Source organism: Copadichromis virginalis, linkage group LG18, assembly GCF_057382275.1.
Source record: "Copadichromis virginalis isolate Kocher_CV1m ecotype Utaka linkage group LG18, C_Virginalis_male_GT1.1, whole genome shotgun sequence".
In the NCBI taxonomy this organism is placed as follows: Eukaryota; Metazoa; Chordata; class Actinopteri; order Cichliformes; family Cichlidae; genus Copadichromis; species Copadichromis virginalis.
Genome location: NC_140635.1, coordinates 34,914,577 through 34,940,706, shown reverse-complemented (window position 1 = coordinate 34,940,706; position 26,130 = coordinate 34,914,577). Strand labels below are relative to the sequence as shown.

Below are 26,130 nucleotides of genomic sequence, written 5' to 3'. Positions count from 1 at the left end.
ATTTAGCTTCACTTCGCAAAAACTCTGAATTTTTGCCGTGATTCTTTAGCAATATTGAACACCTGCTTTTATTCCAAATCTACAGCTTCTAAAAATCCTCAAGTTTGAGTGAGAAACTTTAAATGTCCTCTCGAACTCTTTGGGATGCACTGATGTATGTTTTCATCTGATTGCTTTTTTGTTTTTTAAGTAGGTTCATTACAGTTAAAACAAAACAAAACAAAACAAAAAAGACAGAAAAAACAGCTATTTTTTCTGTTGCTTGTGAAAAAAATGCGCAGATTTCTCTCATCTCAGCCTGTGTGAGATTCCTTTGTTAAAAATAATAAAAATAAAAAGGCTGAAATCTCCTTTTATACATCGGCCAAACGCTGAACCCGAGAAAATGCTGTTGATCAGACTACTGGCTGTCTTCCTCGTCTTCATCGCTAACACGTGGCTGCTTCGCTCCGATGCGCTGAGCCTCTACAAACGTTCCTTGGCCCGGCATGCAGACCGTGAGCTGTCCAGGCTGGCAGGTGAACCCTGCGCCGTCTCCGGCGTGTGGAGGTCCCGGCGGCAGCCCAGCTCTCACTCCCCGACCCAACAACGCCCTCCAGCGGCCCGTACGAGGACGCACACGAGCCGGAGAGAGCTGTACACTGTTAAGAGCGCTCGTGCGGTCTGTGCAGGAGGGTGCGGGTTGGAAGCCGGGGCGCGAGGGTTCGCTCCTGCGGGGGAGGAGGAGAAGGGAGGCTGGGGAGACGCCGAGATGGTGGCGGGGAGAGAGGGGGGCGAATATTTCGGGTCGCCCGGAAGCTCCACTGACAACCAGAGGGAGCAGAATGAAGTCGGCGCAAGCGGTGGGCAGTCTGTCAAAGACGCCGTGTCTCCCTCGCGCGCCCCTCGCGACCCCCGCTCCAGGTTCACCCGCAGCCTCCACGGGACGTTTCGCTACGAAGAAGAGGGCAACTCCAGCTGGGAGAAAGTCGCCCCGTTCAGCTCCACGGATTCCAGGGGGCTCCAGGTCCTCCAAAGGCTCCAGCAGGGAGATGAAGACCAGTCCTCCACAGCAACCCCCGAAAGCGTCACGGAGGACTACTCTGACGAGGTGCAAGAGGGAGACTGGCTTCCCGCGGGCACCTGGGGGAGCCCTGTACCAAAAGTGCCCCCGTCCTGGATGACAGCCCTGTACTTCAACGGGCGTCGGGAACAACTGAAGGTGAAGCTGCCGGCGGGAGTGGAGCTTCCGAGGGCCACGTTCAGCCTGGAGCTTTGGGTGAAGGCAGAGGGAGGGCAGAGCAATCCCGCGGTCATAGCAGGTGGGTGCAAACTCTTCTTTACAACATCAAAGGTACCACTGTTATCTAGTTAACACCCATGTATGACATGCCACAAAAAGTTTGCCATCGCTCCCTTTTAATGACAATCTTCTGTTATGTGTTGCACGAAGTTCTCTGAAACTGAAGCGAGGTTTTTACTGTTTCAAATACACATCACTGATCAGGCAAACTCAGGCGCTGAAATCATCCGATTATTAATCTGTCAGATGAACTAAACTAACAAGCAAATATCTACCAATCTGTGCACGGCTTATCCTGTAAATCAGCTGGACTGAAATATTATCTTTCATAAAAAGTCACATCATTAAAATGCCAAACCTTGCGGTGACTGCGGTCATTCATAAACACGCTCACTGATTCAAAGTGCTTCCGTAACTCCGCTCTGTACTGCAATTACACAAGGCTCACAGAGCTAAATAAAAAAAGGGGGAAATGCCTGCCTTAGATTTCTTTTTCTTAAGTTAGTGAACTAGTTAAATTAGTTAATGAAGTCAATTGTTTCCAAAATTAAAATCTGCCACTTATGCCCTTAATTATACAAACCAGTCTCCTACATATTTCAATATTTAGAACGAAAACAGACAAAAAGAATATATATATATATATATATATAGGTCCATGTTGTAAATTTAATTAAAATTGCAATTTTATTTAGCACATTTCATTACAGTAAAGTCACTGTGCTTAACATATTAGATTGCAAAACACTACAAAACAAGTTTCACAGAAAAATAAAATACAAGTCAGCATAGACAGACACACACACACACACACACACACACACACACACACACACACACACACAGTTATTAAGTGTGAGCCTGTGTAAATAAAAAGGTTTTAAGTTTGTTTGTGAATGTAGACACGGCTTTAATCAGCCTCAGGTCAGCTTGTTCCAAAGAACTCATAGATTTAATTCTGGGAACAGCTAAAAGATCGGCACCTGATGATGGAACTGAGAAAGCCAAACCAATCAAAGGATTCCAAAGTTAATTCTATGTTGAACTGGAGCCAATGAAATGATTTCAACACTGGAGTATTGTGTTCAAAATGCTGTGTACATATAAGGACTGCTGCATTCTGAGGAAGTTGAAGTCATCCTACTGATAATTTGGATAATCCTGCAAATACAGGGTGACAGCTTCATAAGACCTGCATGGAGCAATTTCTCAGTCAGTTTTGAGACGTTTTGAAGTGCTAGAAAGCTCTGGTGACCTTTTTAATAATGATCAAAACTGAGGTCACTGAGAAAGGTGATAAATATGTAATATAAATATGTCTCTGACTGAAAGTGGTCTTATGGGGATAAATAAAACTATTTCAGTTATTGTGTAAAAGTATTGTTTTGCTGTACATTAAGTATTTATGACCTTCAGCTGGCCATCTGAGATGAACATCAGCAAGGTTCACCTCCACTGCACTCGTGGTGTCACAGCTTTACAAAACTATCTTCAACTAATACACAAATTCAGTAACTACACTGTAAACACAATGAAACAAACACAGAACAGCTCAGCACTACAGAACACATGTATTATTTTAGTTAATGTCTATATTAAAAAATAGGCTTCCCTGACACGCCCCACTCGATATGCTAAAACAGTGATGGAGATCTTGTTTTTAATCTTCTTCTTTTGGCTGTCTCCTTTCTTTCTCTTCTCCTCCAGTCAAATCACTCGACCTGAGATCTCCCTCTGATGTACTCATCTCTAATGCTTTCCCTCCTGGTCAATACCAATAAAATATCTTAACATCTTCAAATGTGCAACCTCCTGTTCTATCATGTCTTTTTGTTAGTGCCACTGTCTCCAAGTCATACCACATAGCAGATCTTCCTACCATACTGTAAAACGTCCCTTTCACTTTTGCTCCTATTGTTTTGTCACACATAACCCTCGACACTGAGCACAGATGAACTCCAAAAACACAGTTCAGTGCTATCACATAAATCCCTTCCCTTCATAACCTCAGGGCGATTGTTGCTTTCTTTGAAAGGAGGAAAATAGCATTCTTCTGGTGCACTCATTTAGGCTAGTGTGTCAACATGTGCAACATAAGAAACTAAGCAAACAAAATATTTTAATATGAATACATTTCTGATCAGATTGTATCATTTGCTCATTGTCATTACTATTTTCTCAAGCTTATCCTTGGGTTGTACTAACAATAATTACAACCAGAAAAATGGAAGCTTAATAGAATTATCTTATGAATGAGTGCAGCTTGTTTTGAATACATACCCCAAACTAGACCGTGGAAGTTTTAGGGTCTAGTTACATCCCTGCTGACAACAATAATGAGTGTGATTGGACATAATTGGACACTGACAGCAATTATCATTGCTGCCACCGGATGCTGACGAAGATAATGTGACAGGATCATTTCCATTTCTGAAGAATAGGCTATTATAAAGAGGACGATGAATATATTGATAGCTGGTATTGATAACTGTGTGATGAGTGATGACACTCGACACAGCCTCTTGGAAGAATTTTACAATTACAATGTAAACCAGGAAGCAAATGTTGCTTTCAAGATTGTTAGATTGTAGCCTTCAAATGTTACACGCTAAGCTAAAAATTCCACAAAAATCTATGCAGAGCAACTCACCTGGTTAAATACGGCTTATGTTAACTTGCTGCACCATTTTGTGCTAAAAATTGACATTACAAGAAAGTGCAGGCCAGCCTGACGCGGTGTAGTTTAACGTCAGTTCATAAAAGATTGTACAAAGTCTTGAACGACTTCTCACTTCTTTATATTTTGCCAGACGTTCTTGTTATTTTTTTAAATCGTCTTGAGCAGTAGTTCTCCCGTTGTTCTAAAAGTCTTTCAAAGTTCTTCTTTGAATATTGGCTTGTTTTCAGTCCAGTCCTTGTACCTGACCATTTTCGGGGAAATGTTTTTTTGCTTGTTAAGTCAATTAATCGTGACCTATGAAGCATTCAAATATTCTGCATGCCTGAAATGTTTAGCCATGCCTGTCACAACTATATAACTTTAGTTGAATCTATAAAAAGTTACAAAGATAACAGTTTAACAAGTATAAAATAGTGATTCCCAAACTTGACAGCATGGTGTGCAGTGTGTCCTTAAAAAAATCAGAGGAAACGGGACAAGTGGAGGGTGTGAAGAAGCCACAGGGTGAAGGGTGACGCATAAAAAATGATGCACAAACTGGACTGAAGATTACAACAGGTGTTATACACTGATGAATCCAGATTTCAAATTTTTGGTTCAAATTGTCGTCAATAAGTACAAAACAGAGAAAAACAACAGTGAGTGTCTACAGCCAACAGTAAAACAGTGTCATGGTTTGGGGCTGCATTAGAGCCAGTGGTGTTGGGTATCTTTGATGGAACTATGAATGTAGCAAGTCATGGTCAGATTGTGATTCGGCATACACTACCATCTGGAAAGCGGTTGATTGATAACGGCTTAATTGTTTTAGCATGATCCCAAATACACTGCCAGTAAAAGTAAAAGCATAGCTGAAAGAAGAAGAAGACCTGTGGGCCGACCTTCAGTGAGACCTGAAGGTTACTAAAAGGAATTATACAAAACGTTCAGGCTGTGTCGCAGAATAATGGTGGTCATATCAAATACTGATTTTTGATTTTCTTTGCTTTCTATAATGCGTTCCCATGAATGCTTTGCTCATGTTTCAATAAATCACTGCATCCAAACACTGCAAAATATAAAGAAAAGATGTTGGTTCTAGATTTTTCCACAGCGTCGTATCTCTTCAGTGCAACACATCGACACTTTGGACACAAAGTCACAGCGTTTGCTTTTTCCCTTTTTGTTTTTAATTACAATTAATTTTAGTTGGTTTTCATCAATTTAATGAAATAACACTGAAACTTTGAAAAACTGAAACTCCTTTCAAGATCGGTTACCATCAATACGCAGTTATCGTGACACCCCTAAAGCTAAAGTGAGTTATAACATTAAAAGATTGGTTTAACCAGGACATAGAATCTGTGATTTCACTCAGCTTCTCATCAAGAGTTAGCTTCCCTGTGGATTTCCACTGATTGTAAGTGCCAGCTGTAGACACACTGATTCCTACACAACCTGCATTGTTTTGCAGGCTCTTCTCGTGAAGACAAACATGGCTATTTTTCTAATACTGAGAATGTTGCATTTGAAAAGCTGCACACTTGACAGAACAACACATACATCAAGCAAATTGAAGAGGATTAAAGCACTATGGTGTAGCACTGCAGCTGTCCAGATAGTGAGGGAGACCACAAACTGTTATGTCCGCTCACATTTACTCTGATCAAAGATCCGACTCCATTACTCAACTTCTCTTTCCCCTCATTGCTTCCTTATGTGAGGCATGGGCCTTTCTCTTTGTAGTGTCCAGAAGGAATTTGACCAATTCAGTAAAAAACAAACTCCTATTGTTTCTGCTAGACATGACATTGACATTGGTTTGACTTCTAATGGTCACTGATGATCTTTTAAATCTGTTTGCACATTTCAACCCTTTGCTGTAAACAGTCCAGTCCCGAGTGGGCTGCTGGACAAATGATGATGCCATTAGTACATTTGACAAGCCCTACATTAATATATAATACAGATAATAAGATGTATTATTGCATGATTCCATGCATGTTGCACAACATATACAGCAATAGTGCTAAAGTTTAAAAAAATTCAACACTGTATAAAATATTCATCAGTGATAGAGTGACACGTGAAATTCTCTAAATGTTAGTAATGTTTTTAAAGTCTTTGATAAAAGTCTTAAATTATCATTTTCTTGTTACTTTAGTGTCACATGTTTTGATTTCAATGTTAGATTGGATCATGTATCCTACTCTGCTATATGTGGCATTTTTAAAGCTGAACTCTAACAGTGAATCAAATGATTGAGTAATTCCATAGAGTTGTCTGGCAGCAGTAGTAGTGAGCTGCAAAAAAAGTCATCACAGTGTCTCACTGCTCTGCAGGGCATAATTCAGCCCACTGTTTGGGTTTCCTGGCCTGGATATTTCACTGTCCTCAGTAACCTTGTTAGAGGAAGTTTTTTAATAGTATCTCTGATACTGTACACTACCTGCCCAACAAGCACACAGCAGACAGAAGAGGTCAGCAGTTTGATAGATGGAGCATTTAGGATACAAAGTATTTCCCTTTAAAATTGCTGCATAGGGACATTTGTGTCCTTGCTAGTTTGCAGCAACAAAATAAGTTGGCTAAAATAATTATCTTGTGCTTAGTCCAACACCAGTTGCCTGTTGTTTCAAAGATGTCAGTTGAGTAATGCGAACTGCTTATATGGAGCAGCGGTGCGTGTTCTTTACGTTCTGCACAGACAAGTTTAGCCACACATTGTTAGTGCCGTCTTGTGCTGCACATTTCAGTTGTATTTAAAATTTAATGCAGATGCAGTATTTTTATGATCAATGTTTAAATCAGTTTGCCACCAGGAGTTGATCTCAAATTGTTTGTAAATATGTTTGACTGTACAAATCCACAGTATATCAGTGTTACATTGCCAGCTGCTTCTGCTTCCCTCCAAAGGCCAAAATAGCTGCAGAGTTAAAATATTGATTCAGTGCAATAATTAAGCTGAACGCGCATCGCCACATTGAAGATGCTTGTTGATTGGTCGTCCTGAAACATTGCGGTGTAATGCAAGTGAAATACCATTTTGAAGTTACCACACTAAGCTACAAATCTATCTAAGTCTTACCTCAACTACTGAGTTACATGCTTAGCCATGAAACTGGCTCAACTCCCTTTTAGATACACAAGTAAGCCTACACACACACACACACACACACACACACACACACACACAGAGGTGAGGGGGTTCCCTGACCCTTCTCTGTCCTAGTATTTGACATCTGGGGAGCAGATGTGCGTCTGTGTGTGTCTGTTGCAACAGCAGATGGAAACATCAGGGCCTTGCCTTTGCTTAGTGAAATACCTCCGTCCTTCTTCCCCTCTCTGTTCTGTCCTGCTGTTTCTGGCTTGTCTACTCTCTCTGTCTTACTAACTGTGTCTCAGCCTCTATGCACTGCTCTCTCTCTTTTAGTCTCTCCTCCTGTAATCATAGGAGTATAATCACTTGGAAAGGTTGCTTGTTGGCGTGATTGTTCAATTTCTCAAGGGTGCTGACTCTTTGTAAATTGTGAATATTCATTTTTTTCCACCACTTTTCTCCCCTAGGTGTCTTTGACAACTGTTCCCACTCACTAAGTGAGAAGGGTTGGTCAGTAGGCATTCGCACTGTGGAAACTGCTGGCACCAGAGATGCACGCTTCTACTTCACACTTCGTACAGACCGAGCTGTGAAATCCACCACTGTCCACAGCCACCAGCGGTACCAAGCCAATGTCTGGACTCACCTGATGGCCGCTTACAATGGTCATAACATGACTTTGTATGTTGATGGAGCTAAGGTGTGTGATTGAGTTTGGTCATTTACCAGAGATACAAATCAATGGTCCATTTCATGATGTTTTCCAGGCATTTCACCCATGGCTATATATCATATTTACCAGCTCTATTACAATATCCTCTTAGGGATTGTTTTTGCTTTTTGTCAGATTATAGGGCACCCAATTAATATGCTGGCAATAGAAGTTATTGCCAATGAGAGCATCCATGGAGCAGAGTGACTATATTACATGCCAACCAAATGGAAAGCTTCTTAAAAAGCTAACTGCCACAGCACTCTAATGCTGTAACATTTGGATGACTTACTGCTTATATGTTCTTTTAAAAAAGAATAATTAGGCAATTAATCTTAAAGTATATTCAGAACATGATAAAATGAAGAAAAAAAATCCCTAATTTTTTCCCTCTTAGGTAGGAGAAAGCAGCCACCAGTCAGGGAATCTCTACAGCCCCTTCATGAAGGCCTGCAGAACCCTCTTTCTTGGCAGCAATCAGTCCGATCAGGGGCAAAGCTTTAGAGGCCACGTAGGAGGTGTGGTCTTGTGGGGCTATGCCCGCTCCCATGCGGACTTGCTCAAACGGCCACTCCAAATTGACATGAGTGAGCCGGTGCTGGCGATGTGGGCTGACTTTACTAATGTAAGTGGTCATTTCAAATTTCTACACTGTTAGTTGTTGATTTGTGTTCTTCCAATTGTCTTAATCTTCGCTAAAATTCATTTAGTACTGCTTTTCTGCCTTTTAGGTGGAACAGCTATGGACTCCATACAAAGACCATCATCCAACCATCATCACCAGTCCTGTCCCTGAGCCAGAACTTGTCTCCTCCTTCTCGCCACCACCCTGTGGCCTTACACCCTGTGACAATATAGATATCATCTCTGGATACAACGACAACTGGCAGCTCCGAACACCCAAGCGAATTCGCTACCGGATTGTCAACCTCTCCAACGATGATGGTGGAAACCCCACGGTGACCGAAGCCCAAATTCAGCTCCAGCACCAGGCTCTGACTCAGGCCTTCCGCCCTTACAACATTACTCTGGATCTGAGTGTCTACACAGTGAAAAACTCTAGCCTCCGGGAGAGATTCATCCTCAGCAACTGCCGTATTGCAAAGATTGGGAACCGCCAGTGTGACCCAGAATGTGACCATCCGAGGACGGGTCATGATGGAGGGGACTGTCTCAGGTTGGGGCCCTGTTACAGCTGGAAGAGGCAGGATGGGGTTTGTAACATGGGGTGCAACAGTATACACTACGACTATGATGATGGAGACTGCTGTGACCCAGATGTTACAGATGTGCTCAAGACCTGTTTTGATCCTGACTCTCCTGACAGGTAAGGTTGTTGAACAAATGTTATCTACTAAAATGGCTCTCTATGTAGAAAACGTACTTGTAGGAGTGAGACGTGTTGTATAAAGCTCTGTGAGTCCTCACATAGAGTAGAAAAGTACTATGAGAACAAGTCCATTTAATATAATCTAAAATGCAACCTAACCCTACTCCTGTACTGTATTTTTAACTTTAAAGGCCTTCCTTTAAGGCCCTCCCAAAAAACTAACAGAAGATTTTTAATCTGAAATATTTTTGAACCAGGTGTTGTGTAGCCTTTACGAGAACAATGGCCATTCAATTTTAGACTGTGCAAAGCGTTAAGCAGGAATATGTAAAAGGCTACATTGTTGAGGAGACATAGCATAGAAAGTAGGAGGATTACATTTTAAGCCAGTAAAGGCAAGATATTATTCCAGAGAGAAGATTTCTATGGGCATGAATGGGCACTAGTAAGAGTACCTCTCCCTGTGAGGCAGTGAAGTGTCCCTATTTCGCATGCTGCAGTACTTCAGCAGGCCGTGCAGTCAGTAGCTCATAATATGGCATGAACAAATTGGGACTCTCACTTTCCCCAGTGGTCTTAGAGGGAGCTCTGTGAAGTAGAAATGGTGGGTTAAGTGGCCAAAGTACACACTTATTTTTGCTAAACAACACGAGCGGCAGCCCACTGCCTTTCATTTGGTCTGACAGTCGGGCTCACGCAGCGTTCTAAATAGCTCGCACGAAGTCTCCCCATGAGGTCGTCGGCCGAAGTTCTTAAAGGACTTAAAATCCAAATTTCAACCACAAGCTTCACACTGAGCCACTGGGAAACAGAACATGGGAACCAAAACTGCTTTTTAAACCATGAGATTTAGCTTCTGATGTCTTGAGCTGACAGAGTGTGACAGCTTAACACAAGGATGAATAAATGTTTTTTCAAACATTTTTTCCCCATGATATATTTCCATTTCTTTATTTTTTTTTAGTGTAATGGACCTTTCTTTACCACTGTGGAAGTTAAGTAACTAAGTAGAGTTCCCTCTAAAAGCCTCTGTTGGTGTAATCATTACATTCTGCTCTCAGTGTAAAGCAGTTTTGAATACAAATGGGATATTTATGTAGTATGACAACATTCGTATGGATTACATTCAGTAGATCAGCAAAAAACACTGAAGTAATGGTCAATAAAAAGTCAGTTTTAAATATTACTGTTACAAGTCACTTTGCTATTTCTATGGTTTTTCAGGGAGTGTCTTGCTGTAGCTACAAACTGTGGTGCTACCCACTGCTGCTAGTTCATAACCATCTCACAGACATGTGCATCTACTTTCAATGCCATTGATATTTATTTAGACTTTTTCTCTCCAACTGATTTTTCCGTGTTACATTCAATAGTAACTTCTTCCAAACCATCAACGTGTCTATTAGACCCATTCCTTGTTTTGAGCTAATTAAAGGCCAATCTTCAACCTTCCTGTTATCTCAAAAACCATTGAAACACTAGTGGTAAAGGAGCTAATTGATCATCTGCAGAGGAATGGATTGTCTGAGGGTGTCACTCAATTTTCAGAAATCGTCATCGTACAGAAACAGCATTAGTGAAGGTTACAAGTGACAATGCTTCTGTGTCCTGCTAGACTGCACTGCAGTGTTTGGTACTGTTGATCATAATATTTTATCTCAGAGTTAGAGCATGCCAGGCATTAACAGTAGAGTGCTGCAGTAATTTTAATCATATCTATCTAATAGACTCTATCTAATAAATAGGGAGTCTTGTACATGATTCACTTAGCCTGCATTATTAGAAGGCATAGCATACATTTTCATTACCATGCAGAAAACCCCAGCTTTCTGTACATACACACACACACACACACACTGAGCCGGGATAAGATATAAGAGGTTTCTTCCTTTTAAAAGGGAGTTTTTCCTTCCCACTGTTGCCAAGTTGTTGGTGTTTAGCTTACAATCTAAAGTTCCTTGAGGCAACTGCTGTTGTGTTTTGGCACTAATTACACTACCAGTCAAAAGTTTGGACACACCTTCTCATTTAATGGACTTGTCTTTATTTTAATACCTTCGACGTTGTTGATCCATACTGAATACATCAAATATATGAACCAAGATAAATGGAATTATGTAGCAAAGAAAAATTTGATAAATAACTCTAAGTATGTCTTATATTTTAGATTCTTGCCGCCCTTTGCTTTGTTGACAGCTCTGCAAACCCTTGGCCTTCTCTCAGTGAGCTTAATAATGTAGTCACCTGAGATGGTTGTCACTTCACAGGTGTGCCTGTCAGGCTTCATTTGTGGAATTTCTTGCCTTCAAATGGTGTTGGGACCATCAGTTGTGTTGTGCAGAAGTCAGGTTGGTACACAGCTGACAGCCTTTTTTGTCAACTGTTAGAGTTCATATTATGGCAAGAACCAATCAGCTAAGTAAAGAGTAATGGCAGTCCATCATTACGTTAAGAACTGAAGGTCAGTCAGTCCGGAAAATTGTTAAAACTTTGAACGTGTCCACAAGTGCAGACGCAAAAACCATCAAGTGCTATGACAAAACCGGCTCACATGAGGACGCCCCAGGAAAGGAAGACCAAGAGTCACCTCTGCTTAGACCAGTGGAAATCTGTGCTTTGGTCTAATGAGTCCAAATTAGAGATCTTTGGTTCCACCTCATCCCAACACCATCGAGATGGTTTGGGATGAGGTGGACCGCAGAGTAAAGGCAAAAACGCAAACAAGTGCTCAGCATCTCTGGGAACTTCCTCAAGACAAGAAAACCATTTCAGGTGACAACCTCATAAGGCTCATCGAGAGAAGACCAAGAGTGTGCAAAGCAGTAATCAAATCAAAGGGCGGCTATTTTGAAGAATTAAATATAAAACATGTTTTGAACTATTTCACACATTTTTTTTACTACATAATTACATATGTGTTCATTCATAGTTTTGATGCCTTCAGTGAAAATCTACAATGTAAAATAGTCATGAAAATAAAGTTGTGTCCAAACTTTTCACTGGTATAAAATTGAATTGAAGTGAACTCCCATTTTAGCCCCAGGGGCATTGGTCATGTGTTATTCCTGGAATCTTTAATTTCTGGCTTTTTGTTCTTTGTCCTGAAGAAGTGTCAGTAAACTAACTGGCAACGAAATCTGGGGTATAGACACCAGGGAAGTCTGAACTTTCCTTAATATAAAAACAGTGCCTGTGAGCAAGGTGATTAACCTTCAGCATTTTCAGCGGCCAATAGAAGAAGATATGTTTAACTGGACAGCTCCCAGTGGCCAAGAGATGGAGACTGTAACCGTACTGTGCAGCCAGCAGGTGTGCATATTTGCATCTGTACGAATGTGCAACATCCTGTCGCTGGAAAAGAACATAAGGTTAAATGTTAAAGTTCAGTAGAAGCAAAAAAGAAAAAAGCTGGGTTGCGTGCGTGTGGTCTCATTGCTTGGCCATATGGAGGAAGCCCTTTGGGTGTGTCAAAAGTAGATGTAAATTTATGGTGTCCCGTCATGAGCTTGCTGGGATAGACTCACAGAGGCAGAGGGGAAAAAATGAGGTTGGTAGTTGTAATGGTCAAATGTTCCCTATCGCAGCCTGAGCTTTCTACCCTGCAGAGAGGAGATAGACTCTAATGAAGAACTGGACAGCAGAGACCACTCCACTCAGTTGTTTTGCACCAACACAGTTTTATTCAGAGGTCTAGTCCTTGGCCTTAGCTATATAAAAAAAACCTCTTTGAGTTATTCTAGATTTAATATGACCATATTTATACTTAAATAAATTAACTGGGCAATTACAACATGTTTGATTCTAATATATCTTTTAAAATTATGGATCTGGATTTGTTTTTTGTTTTTTTGTTTGCTTTCCTAAAGAAATCTTCTGCAGTTTAGATAATGAAAGCAAAACTCTCCAGTCATGGTATGTGTGTAATTCAGTGCATCGAGTTTACTTTTGCAGGGACTATTGCTAACATTTCTGTCTATAAGCTTCTGTCCCTCCAGTAAAAACAACATGGACAGCCAATACACAGGCGACCAGGGTGTCATAAAAACTGGTCTCAGCAGAGTAACAGTAATGTAGGTCTTTTAGAAAGGTCCTGACCTCAGCATGCTGAAAATCCTTGTGTGTGAGTGGGAGCATGTGTGTGTGCATCTGTGTACCTGGATCCCAATTCGAGCTTTCTCAGGCAGGAGAGAGAATTAATGCGAGGATGACATTTTGCTGGCATTTGCAGAACACTGAAGCATTTTTATGTTTGGGATCTGGGTTTTTGATATCCCTTCACTGCAGCCCCCCCACCCCTCTCTCTCTGAGCTGTTGGCCAGGTATTCAGATTTTGGGACCCTATATGAGTGCAGCTGCTGCTGGCCAGTACAAGGCCTGAGGTTTTTGAAGCCAGCTGCTGTCACGACACAAATTTGCGGTCAAGAGCCAGTTCTAGAGCAATAGCCAGGTACGCTGGAGATTCTGGCATCGCAAAAAAGGAAAGTGAGTGCAAAAGGGGAAAAATGGAGAGAGAAAGGCAAGGATGGCGGGAGTGATGGGGTGGCGGGGGACATCATGTATATTTATGCTAAGACAAATGTCCTGGATTAGCTAACAGTCTTTGGTTAGTTAATCCTGGCCAGAGCCCTTATGTGCAAAGAGTTCCAGGCAGCTCCTCTGAAACATCCGTCACAGCCTCGTTCATGCTTAACATGCGTGTGAATTCTGTGCGTGACATGACGTTAGGTCAAGTTTAAATGTGCTTGTGTTTTATTCACTAGTAAAAGTATAAATATTTCTTAGAGCAGCAGTTCTACATGTGAATGACATTGATTCAGTGCTGTCTCTCAGCTCAGTTAAGCTAAGCTGTCACAAGCCTTATGCATTTCTCTGCTAGTCAACTTAGGCCAGAGCATGCAAACTCGCCAGTTTGCTACGTTTTTAGTTCCTGTTAGTACACCCACCAAGCTTTCAATTCTTACAGGGGAGGCTAACTGTCAAAATGGATGATTTTAGGTAGTGCTACATATAAAAGGAAGCTTTCAGTTCTAGAAACTAGAAAATAGTCGTATGCTGAAATAGTTTAGCCATAAGATGGACATAGCCGATAGTCCCAGAGTCCTATTCAGCTCTGCAGTCGTTGTCTATACACTGCTTGAAAATAACCAAACCAAAAAACACTTTTGAATCAGAGTGTAACATCAAGTATCAGAGAGCGTTGTTAATCAGTTTCAGCTGCTCTGGTGTTAATGAAATGAACAACATGTGCGCTAGTGGGGCAACAATGAAACAACCCCTAAAACAGAAATGGTTTCACAGGCGGTGGCCACTTTATTCCAGTAGAAAAATCCAATAGAGTCCTCTGGGGCATTCTGTCTCGGTCCATCTGACACAAACAGGTTCTAACTGAAACTGTCCAGGAGCTTTGTGATGCTGTGGTCCAGATCTGGGTGGAGATCCCCCAGGACACCATCCGTCATCTCTTTAGAAGCATGTCCCAGTGTTGTCAGGCATGCGGGGGCCTTGCAAACTACTGAGTACTATTTTGAGTTTCTGTAATGAAATTTCAGCAAAGTGGACTAGCCTGCCGCATCTTTTTTTCATTTTGATTTTCAGGGTGTCTTTGAATAACATCATTTTCATTTTTTGTCAAACAATGTGGCATCTTTTCATACTGAAAACATTACCCAGTCCATATCCGGATAGATATCAGCAGGATTATTCAAAATGTTTCTGCTTTGACCTGGTGACCGACCGGACAGCTTTCCATATGACTGATTACAACCTGGGCTGTTTCATGCATGTGCAACACATGTGTGGAAATAGTCTTATATACACTCACAGCCACACACCAGTTGTTAGCTTGGAAAATCCTCACTGTGAATGAAGTTTGCAAAAGTAAACTGTGGGGAACCACAACAAAAATGTTTGTTACAGCAAAATGAATCAGACATTAATCACCCTGCTGAATATGTATGTGTAAAATATGTAAAGAAGCTAATAGTGTCACAGTGGCTAAAGCTAAAGCTAAAGCTATCCAGAGCTCAGAGCCAGACACAAGCTAGCATCCTCGGTATGAGCCTCTGTTGGAGCTAAACATCAAATAAGTTCCTGGAAAATTGTTTGAAGAAGTGACACATCAGAATCAGTCAGAATACTTTAATAATCCCTTTATGTTAATTATGTGGGTTACAGTTGCTCCAAGACAATAACAGTGACAGACTAAACGAATTAAATAATACAATAAGTTTACAAAATATGAGAAATAGCTCCAATATACTTACAACTAGCTCAATTTAGATGTCAAGAATATTACAGAGGTGAAATATGTATGACTGACATTTAACCCCACCTGGGGTTAAAAATATGCTGGAAAATGATGTACGTACCTGACATTTGTTTTGCTATCTAAATGTTTTGCACCGTCTTTTGTCTGGTGAGGTAAAATATGTAAGGTGTGCACAGCAACTCTGTTCAGACTTACTGCAATTTGGTACGATATTATAAAGACATTGTGAAGTTTATGAACTTCTTGACAACTGGGATAGGCTGCACCTCCTTTGTTTGTGTACACTGTCAGTCATAGGTCTTAAAAGGAAAACTAGAATTAGCAAAAAAAGGGAAATGAGTAACTGCACGTACTTTTTTTTGACCTTAGTTAAAAGACAAAATTGTTGAAAGGCAAGCGAGGTGCACAGTAAAGTGCGCAACATGGTAAAATGTTTGCCTGCTGCTGCCGTGACATTTTCACAGTCTGTCTTCTGGTTCAAAGTAACTGACTTGTCAACAGTAATATTTTGAATGGATGCACATCTACAGCTTTACATGGTAACTGCGCTGGTGCTGACTCTGCTGTTGACTCATGCTGCGCTTGACTTAGCCGCAAATGTTGTTAATGCATAACCGGGGTTTTCATTTCAATCATGTAGAGCCATGTATTATTTGCCAGGTTGGCCGTAGTCTTCCACTGAGGCATCCTCTGAGTCTGAGAAGTTGAAGAGTCAACTCTTTAGTGATCAACTTTCTGTCACTTGTAATTGCATCGCCCTGGGGTGATGAATACTGCACGCAGCCTCAACTGAACTCTGCTTCAGTAATGTAGTGTGAGGAGGGTTTCCCTGAAGCATCTTAAATCTTAAGCCCTATTTAGTCAGGCAAAGTGCCCGAGGAAACACATTCTTATTTACTGTACAACACATGCACTGAAGGAGGGATTGCATTAAGAGTACTTGCCAGATGTATGGTTCTTGGCTGCTGAGCAACTTTGGACCAGTTTGAAGTGCCTTACTTAATGGTGCATTGGCAGTGGCGTGTGAGAGGATGGGGATTACTGTTTTCTCATTTCATCCATCTAGATTTATCCCAGCTGAAAGCTGATGTCTTACAGTCACAAGCTCACCTGTCTATCCTTCAGGTTCTTGGAACAATGTAAGGAGCACTAAGCCAAACCTCAATCCTTTAATGAGCAAATATATAATGATATTTCTAATGCTTTTTAACCTTTTACTATTAATAAATGTAAACCTGCTTCTGAGCCTAATCAAAAGCATAAACTTTTTTTGACAAACTTACGAGAAGTAAAACACGAGAATTCAAATGAAGTAAATTTAGATTATGGCTCAGAATTCTTCAACAAAGTAAGCCCTACAGCTGAAATTGATCAACCACATAAAACCTGAACTCCTGGCTCAAAACATACAACATGAAACAACAATCCATTACGTTATAATAATAAAAAAAGAAAAACACTCTGAAAGCATGGCCTGTGCGTGATGAAAAACCCCCCAAAAAACAAGACTTCACAAACAAAGTTATGCATGATTCATGCACTTACCAGAATATATTCTTATAAATATGAAGTAATCTGACCTACCTCTGTGCTAGTGCATGAGTAGAAGACTCCACATGCAGTCTCAAACAGACAGATTTTATTTTCTTCCAGTTGCTCTAAAAAAACAGACCTGGATAAAAGCCTAAACTGTCTGGCATGGAGGCACTGGGCAGTCACACTGCATGACTTTCAGACTCAGCAATGGTAATAGGTGACATAGCTTTCAAGCTATGAAACCAAAGGAGAAAAATGACATGTGACCTCACAGCAGCCGAGGAAAAACAACCTTAGCGTCACACATGAAAGTGTCCTAAGGTCATTTTTGTAGGCAGAGAGAGATCTGAGAGGAATATTGATGGATTTAAGTAAAGAGATACTCTGCACTGACCATCTGTCTTTAAACAGATTCTAATGAGACCAATTTGCTCACCCCAATCAGGATGTACACTCATCAACGGTTCAGGGTGCTGGTGGAGTTGGGATATTTTCATGGCATACTTTTAGCCTCTTAGTATCAGCTGAGCATTGTCTCGATTGAGGCCTACATGAGTATTGCTGCTTTACGACCACGGTCTGCACCCAGCCTATCTTTTGATGGTTCCAGCAGGATAAAATCCACATGACAAAGATGTTCTCAACAAGGTCTGTTGAACATGACAATGATATCACTGTATTCAAACAGCCTCCACAGTCACCAGATCGCAAACCAATACAGCGCCTTTGCAGCCGACAAATCTGCAGCAACTGTGCGATGTGTTGGATGTCAAATATGCATCAAAATCTCTGAGGAATGTTTCCAGCACCTTGTTAAATCTTTGTAATGAAAAACCAAGAAAGTTCTCAAGATAAATACGGACCCAAAACCATACTAGCAAGGTATAGAATTATCTGGTGAATGCTTGTCTCCTTGCTTGCAAAGATATTATGTGAAATGTACTTGTTTTCTTTCATGCTGTGAGTTGGGTGAGAAGAGATATCTACTGGAGATATGTGTTCTGAGCCTTTCTTTTACCACTTAGCTGAGCTAATGCTAATCCATCTGATTTTAATATATGATAGACTACATTTACTGTATAAGTACAAATCAACTGAGCTAAGGTTTATGTCACTCTTACACAACACCTGCTACAACTATAGGTTGTAACTGGCACATCAGAGAGAAAAAAGTAGATGCTAATCAAGTGAAACACAAAGAGGAACATAATCAGCCAACTTAACTGAAAACAACTGTGTAAGAGCTCTTTGACTATGCCAGTCTTTAACTTCTAATAAGGAACTCTGACTGTCACTTATTCTAGTTTGAGGGTAAGCTCACACTGGAGCACACTGACTACGCATATGTCTCTAAGGATAAACAATGTTTAATTAAGGATGTTTGGTACGTTGTTGTGTATTTTTAGTTATTATTTATTTATTTTTTACTTTCTGCTGCCAATGCTAAATGTTAGAATAGCCTAGCACCACACTCAACGATACACAGCTTGTGAGACAACTCTTCCCGAATTATAAGCCAGACAAATATTTTCCTCCAAAATTTCCCCTCCTGAGGCTATCTTTTATTTCCACGTTTCTCTTCTTTTTTCTTTCTTTTTTCTTGTTCTATACAGTGTTTTGTATTAGCTTCCCTACTATAGCACACTATTACAACAACATTTAGAGAAGCAACTGCTTGTAAAATTGGTTAATTTTCTAACTTTAAGCTTTGAACTATGTAATCAGTTTTATTTTTGGGAACGCAGTTAATACTTGGAAAATGACTCAGTGTACAGTTGGGTTTTGTTACCATATACCGATGCCATATTACCATACACAGGAGCACGTTACAGAAAGTTCTGTGTTCACCTCCTAGACCTTACGGAAACATGCAAAACTTAGTCTTTGTCCTGTGTGCAGAAACAGCCCATTTAGCCTTTTTGTTTGTTTGTTTAAAAAAATGACTTTCCTCATTTAGATGATTTGTCACCTGGCATGCTACTAAAGTGTTAACCTGTAGTGCAAAAGACTATCCTAGGGTCCCAACAATGAGTTACCAGGGACACCTGTAACTGACAGTTATATAACATTATAACTGCAGAATAAAACCAAACCATTCCCGAACCATTGTTTGCTTTGTGGCAGAGCTGAAAGCAGACACAGCCATCAGGAAATACCATTTCCGTGAAGGGGTGTACATGGTTTACAACAGTTCTTAGGTAGATGGCACATGTCAAAGTAACATCCATATGAATGGCAGGACCCAAAGTTCCAAAGCAAAACAATGGCCAAAGCTTTACACTGCCTCTGCTGGCTTGCATTTTTCCTTCAATGCATCATAGTACCAAGAAATCTCCAGGTATGCGATGCATACGCATCCAGATTCATCAGACCAGGCCACCCTCTTCCATTCCTCTTTGGTCCAGTCCAGCATGGGCACCCTAACTGGTCTGTAACCCTATCTGCAACAAACTATGATGCACTGGGTAATGTGAGTATCAGTAGCTCGTCTGTGGGATTGGACCACATGGACCAGCCTTCACTTCCATGACCATGTCCCTGGTTCACCACTGTTCCTTACTTGGACCACCTTTGATCAATACTGACCACTGCAGACTGGGTACACCCCACACGAGCTGCAGTTGTGGAGACGCTCTACCCAGTCGTCTAGCCTTCACAATTTGACCCTCGTCAAACTGACTCAAATCCTTACACTTGCTCATTTTTCCTGCTTCTAATACATTAAATTTCAGGAGAAATGTTCAGTTGGTCCCTAATGTATCCCACCCAATAACTGGTGTCATGATATAGAGATAATCAGTGTTATTCACTTCACCGGTCAGAGGTCATACTGTTATGGATGATAGGTGTGCATTTAGCTTTTTCGGCTACTAAATCACTCTTTGAACTACGAAACATTCTGATGTTTGCATGTTTTCTCTCCTTTAAATATATACAGGGCTTATATAAGTGTGAAAGAACTAAAGGAGGAACTAAAGCTGAGCGGCACAGACACACTCAACGTCTTCTTTGCAAGCAACTCAATGCGTCAAGAGCTGGCAGGAGCTGCGACCTGGCCGTGGGCAAAGGAAGCTCTTACACACCAAGGTGAGTGGATTTATATTGAGCTTTACTAATGCGACATATTTTGTTTTTCATGTTGCACTTTTTTCAGCTTTCTCTGTCTGTCATCTATTTTCTAACTTTCTGTTTGTGCCTCTCACCCTATCTGCTTTTCTCTTTAGCTGTAGCTTTGCCCTTTCTCTCCATGCTTTGTTTAGGGTTAGGGGCCCTTTCAAATTACATGGGAAGAGCAGCTGGAGCTGGTAGAGATTTTCCTGACACATTACACTCCCTCTTTTTTCTTTCAAATCTTTATTCCTCTTTCCACTGGAAGGATAATCAACCCAACAACCACCAAACAAACAAATAGCAGTGTGGGCTCTGTACCATTGTTGGCAGCCATGCCTACTTAACAGCTGTTCTTTATTAATTTGTACTTCTCTTCATGTGTCACAACACAATAGTAAATTGACTCAAAAGCAGTATACATGGAACGAATACATCTTGATGAAGTGGTTATGATATAAATATTAGGTAAATACTAGATATATAAAATATATACCCAGTTCAAAAATGAAAGTCAAGTTATTTCTAACATAATGTTACATAATGTAACATGTTAATAAAATAATCAACTGATATAAACAATAATGAAGTAGTACTATGGTTAAATTGTAAACCAGTATCATCTGATAATCTTTATTGTGTGCATGCTGCACGGGTGGTTCGACTCCTGTCTCCACCGTCTCTCTGTGTTTGAAACACATTTAACCTGTGCAGCCGTCAAAATATGTCAGAAAATATGGAAAAGCTGTCTAATGGCAATTTTGGCCAAGTCATTGGAGGAAGATGCACAGAATTCATTAGAATAAATATGGATATGTGGAGGTAAGCATCAACGACACAGCTCTCAGTTCTCACTCCTTCTTTATTCGTCTCCAACATCAACTGCGCATATCGCGCCACAAAACACAGGAACACACTTCCTCTACACTGGGTGTGAGTGGAGCCCTCTAGTGGTCCACCACAGATATTCATTTTTTAACTCTTTTATATTTTGATGTGGTTTTTCGTAATGTTATAGTATAGCGTGAGCTGGTTATTGAGACATAAACATAACAGGTTCATTTCAAGTCTCATGCTCGTCATTAACCATCAGTTTGACTGGCAAATAATATTACACGACTCACTTGAAGCAAAACAAATGCATTCCTTAAAAAAATTCAAAAAATTCAAAATCACAGTTTGACCAGCAGAAAATCAATAAAGTGTATTTATCACTGACCATCTCAGCCATATTTGTTTGGAGTTGTTTAATGTTGGGTGATATTCGCTGAAGTAAAGAAAAGAATGTGCACACTATGGGACCAATGAACACAGTCAAATCCATCCAACCATTTTTTATCTCTGATGTTTCGTATCAAAGGGAATACAGTATGCTGCTGTTGCTGAGGAAAAAACACTTAATGGTGTCATTATTCTGTGGCTATTAATTAGATTAAAATATTAAGTATTGCATTGATACTAATGGTCAAAGCCACAATTATATTTTTGAATTAAAGCGGCAAATTAAGTTCAGACATGTATTTCAGCTGCACGGCATCTGTCTCTGTTTAAACCAACACGTTAGAGGATGACAAATTGTCTCTGGAGGCCCTGCTGTTTAGTGTCTACGTATTTAATGTCTTCATTGCTTAATGTCTTTAGCCAGTGTTTCTAATTAGAAAACCAATAACCCATGTGTGCTGTTAATCCTGTGATTATAAGGATGCTGCAAAAAAATCTGCCTCCCACTTAGTTGGCTTTTGTTTTTTGGAGTTCCCAAATTGTGTCTGTTGTCTTTTTAAACCGTTATCTCTCGCATGCTTCGTTAGTGGTTTCAGATATTTATGTAGCCTTAATTTTTTTCCATTTAACCCCCACCATGACATTTCCCAGCTGTAACCTAACTTTTACCAAATGTAACATTTTTTTATTGTCTGTCACATGGATACTGAACCACAGTTACAATCAGAGACATCCTGTCAAAGTGGGTAATTGCAAATCATTTTTCTCTCTTTTCACGTTGCCACTTAAAAAACATTGCATTTTCTATCTGGCTGGCTTTTCAAGAACCACAGCTTACTAGACGGTAATAATGTTGTAACCAATACTGCGATTTTTACCGCTTATATCCAGGCGGGATGGTCCTGAATCCCTCCTACTTTGGCACCACGGGCCACTCCAACACAATGATCCATGAGATGGGACACATATTTGGACTGTACCATGTCTTCAAGGGCGTGAGTGAACGGGACTCCTGTGATGATCCGTGTCAGGTAGGACTTTTAAATTCTGCTATTTGTGATAATGCTAATTTATGGAATTATTTCTGATTGGAAAACCCACATAAGTAAAAAACTAATAATAGCATCTTTAAATGTTTTTGTTGAGTCTGTGCTTCCACAGGCCCCGCTAGTTTAGAAAATTATTCTCGTGAAGGACGAAGACAAGACAGAACATCTTCAACCGGTCTTTTACTCGCTAGCGAGGGAAGGCTAGTCGGAACCAGGCCCGTGGAGCTTAACGCTCCTCACCTGTCTCCAGCCCAACTCCTTCAAAGAGCAGCCCTCCTCGTAGCCTTTTATTCCCATCACACTTACAGTTTACACAACACAAGCACCTCCCCTCGTAAAACCCCCCTATGGTTCTAAAAGACAAGGCACTATGTGTGTGTATGTGTGAGCACCTGTATGCATGTGTAATGCATGTGCAAGAACGTGTGTGTGTGTGAGAATGTGTGTGTCATGGGGGTGCGTTTGTGCGACCTCCTGCTCACCAAAAGGATCATAAAAGCAGGAACAAACAACAACAAACAGATCTTTCAGATAGGATGTGCCTATAATAAAACCTTTTCAGCTCCCCCAGCACCAGAGTAGCTGGAGAGGAGGTCAGAGACAAAGGAATGTCTTTGATCCTGCTGCTCGAACTAAAACTTTACAAATTCAAGAAGCACAATGACAACATTCAACAATTTGACTCCAGCAGTGTTACATCACATGCCCTCTCTTACCATGCATACCATACATATTTTGTGCAGGAGACCACCCCATCCATGGAGACGGGTGATCTGTGTGCTGACACTGCCCCAACACCTAAATCCAAAGCCTGCCATGACCCCGGAGCTGTCAACGACACATGTGGCGTCACCACCTACCTGAACACTCCTTACAGCAATTACATGAGTTACACAGGTGAAACAGATGAACAAAATGCTCGAATTACCATCCACTCTGAAGTAAAGTATAATCACTCAATCAATCAATCAATCAATCAATGTGAGTGTGTAATTATACAATTATGTTATGGTTTAGTAATTTCTGTCCATATCCTCAAGCTGTTACCACCCAGTGTATTTAAAAAGCCAACAAAAGCTTATTAGCCTGTTAAGCCCCCAGTGGTTTTCTGATCTCTGTGATCTCCTCCCTTTTGCGCCCATCTTCTGGTGCGTGGGTGCTTAAGAGGTTAAGGACTGGCATGTGTAATTGCGTCTCCTCTCAGCACATGTCTGATGTAATTATTTCTAGCCATGTGTTTAGTACTTCGGTTATTTAAAGGCTAGTGTGTTAATTTGACCCTCAAAGATTTACTGGATTCTTCTGTCTTCACAGATGATAACTGCACCAACCATTTCACTCCAAACCAAGTGGCCAGGATGCACTGCTATCTAGACTTGGTCTACCAGAAGTGGCTGATGGACCCTCAACCTGCCCCCATCCCACTGGCCCCCATAGTGACTGACCAGAGCACAGATTCTGTCTCGATTTATTGGCTCCCACCTATCAGGGGGTCACTTTATCAAAGGTATGATTGCATGAGTTCTTTTGTTTCTATCCATTCAAAGCTGTTTTTAACCATCCATACATGTCTGGTTGTCCAAGAGGCAGGGTAAACCTTGGGCAGGTCTCTTGCAGGGTTAAAACTATTAACAAAGAACTGCAATTTTCATCACTTGTGCACATAAATCACTCTATGAACACTCCAATTTATAAAATGTGCATAATTTAACTGCATTAGTGAGCCATGAGCACATTGCTTCCACCGGACAAGTCTCTTTATATGTCATGTATGGTGATTAAAAATGTTCTGGATGCAATCAAAACCAGGCATTGGAGTTAATATTTGATTACACTTTCCAGTAATTGTTTTATTGGTCTTTTTTATTTTGTATTCACCACTGCACCAAGAGCATCTGGACGAAAACACCTGTGGAAAAATTGGAATAAACAACTCACAAGTGTGAAGTGTATTATGGAATTCTCAGCTGGTGGTATCACCAGATGTGGGCAAAAGAAAGCTGGCATTTCAACCTGGGAGAGTTTGAAATTTCATACGCCTTGTTGACTTAGTGCAGTGCATGTAGGTACTAGTGTGACTGTGCCTGAAACGACCTCCTCCACAGGTCAAACTAGTGGCCACTTTGTGTTTGCGAAATATGTTTAATTTTCTTGTGTGTCTTCTAGGTCAGTTTCAGCTTTCTTGTTTTGTTTATATAGAATAAAAATGCCATAATTAGTGGACCTGTTTCCTTTCGCCTCAGCTCCTCATTGCGTGTATCTGAGATCAATTGTGGAGATTGTGAGAAAGATGGCATCTTCCACCAGTATGCTTATGAGGCTTCCTCAACTCACATATGTGACACATCAGGCTACTGGACACCCGAGGAAGCAACAGGTCAGTCAAAAAATGCTTTTTGTGATTTTCTACAAATGCACAAAAGGATAGAATTTCCTGTTTTTATATCTGCATATTGAAAACAAGCTGGATTTCAGAGATAATAAATGGTTCAGAATTGTAGACTTTTACTTCTGTTGTTAACAGCTGCACACATATAAATCCTGTTCCTTGGGTCAGTTTGAATATAAACACTAGTGAATATGGGACTTTGCTGAAGCCTCATGTAAAATTGCAGGTTAACTGAGGAATATATTTATTTTACACATCTGCCCGCACGTTCACCAAGCTGAATATATGCCAAATACATTTTTGGCATATATTCAGCCCCCCCTTTACCCCCAGACGCACACACAGAAACACACACATCTGTACATTTTAGGTGCGTGCAAGGCTAATGGCTGCTGGAAAAAGAAAAAGCAAAAAAAATCAGCTACAGACCTCTCTGTGTCTGTCTTGTTTTAGCCAAAGCGAGAGCAAGGATTATTAACGTAAGCGTCTGCTCTGGGTAATGTTTTGGTGCTCTTCAAACATTCAACCTCCGTCATAAACCAAAAAAAGTGCATCTTGTAGCACTGTACATTGAAACATTAACTTCCTGCAAGCACATGGTCCTTGTTATTCCAATCATAAATCCTTGAGAAGCACGATTTCCTTTGACATGATGTATAGGGTGGGGAGGAAAGAAACAAGAAGGAATATAAGGCAACAAGAAAGCAAAGTGAATGAAAAGGGACAAGAAACAAAAAAGGCAAATACTGAAAGAGCAAATGCATGAACACAATAACACGTTTCCATCTCTTTCATGAAAACTCTGACCAAATATGTGGAAATCCTCTGCTGGAATTTATGCTTTGAAAACAAGCGGCTAGGAAGAACAGGGGGATTACTGCTCCCTCATTCGCTGCGGGACCATAATGATGATAAAGGGTCAATTACAGTCTTACTCTAAACAGTGGTATGTGCACAGCTGAGGAGACAGCCAGTCTGCTGGCTTCCCTTGCTCCCTTTTCACTCTGTCCCACTTCTAAGGACCATGATGTGTGGGTCATTTCGTCAGCCAACGGAGATGGGCAATAACATATTCAGTGTGGAGAGGCAGAGGGGAAGTTGGACAAACTCGTTGCGGACACCATAGCTGGCAACCCAAAACACAAGTTTAAAGGCAAAAACACTATTGGCTCAAATTGTTGGCAAAAGTGACCAAGTACATCTCCTCAGAATGCTTCCTGTGCCAGTATTGACTGGTTTAAGTCCATTTTCAGGCTGAGGGAAAACACGGAATTGTTTGGAAGCGTGCACTGCCGCTGTCAGAGATTAAACTGCTTAATGTGCTGCATTAAGTCTTAATACAGAGTTTTATTTCAAAATGAGAAGGTGTAAAGTTTGCTTTTAAGGCTGCCTCGTGTTAACTGTGCTGTAGAGATCAGAAAAAAAGATGCATGTTTGAAGTTCTGTAAAAAATCTTTTCACACGGTAGAAATGTGC

The 26,130-nt window shown here is 40.8% G+C and overlaps 1 protein-coding gene across 1 annotated transcript in view; it reads left to right on the top strand.

Moving 5' to 3' along the window:
• The first annotated feature begins 245 nt into the window (after window positions 1–245).
• pappa2 (pappalysin 2) overlaps window positions 246–26,130 on the top strand; it is a 95,630-nt gene continuing 69,745 nt past the window's right edge. The window contains exons 1-9 of the mRNA XM_085439617.1: window positions 246–1,301; window positions 7,509–7,741; window positions 8,151–8,378; window positions 8,485–9,080; window positions 19,826–19,974; window positions 22,108–22,247; window positions 23,009–23,162; window positions 23,580–23,772; window positions 24,509–24,642. Coding sequence (XP_085295743.1) covers window positions 386–1,301; window positions 7,509–7,741; window positions 8,151–8,378; window positions 8,485–9,080; window positions 19,826–19,974; window positions 22,108–22,247; window positions 23,009–23,162; window positions 23,580–23,772; window positions 24,509–24,642 — 2,743 coding nt within the window. The 5' untranslated portion in view covers window positions 246–385. The remainder of the gene's footprint in view (window positions 1,302–7,508; window positions 7,742–8,150; window positions 8,379–8,484; window positions 9,081–19,825; window positions 19,975–22,107; window positions 22,248–23,008; window positions 23,163–23,579; window positions 23,773–24,508; window positions 24,643–26,130) is intronic.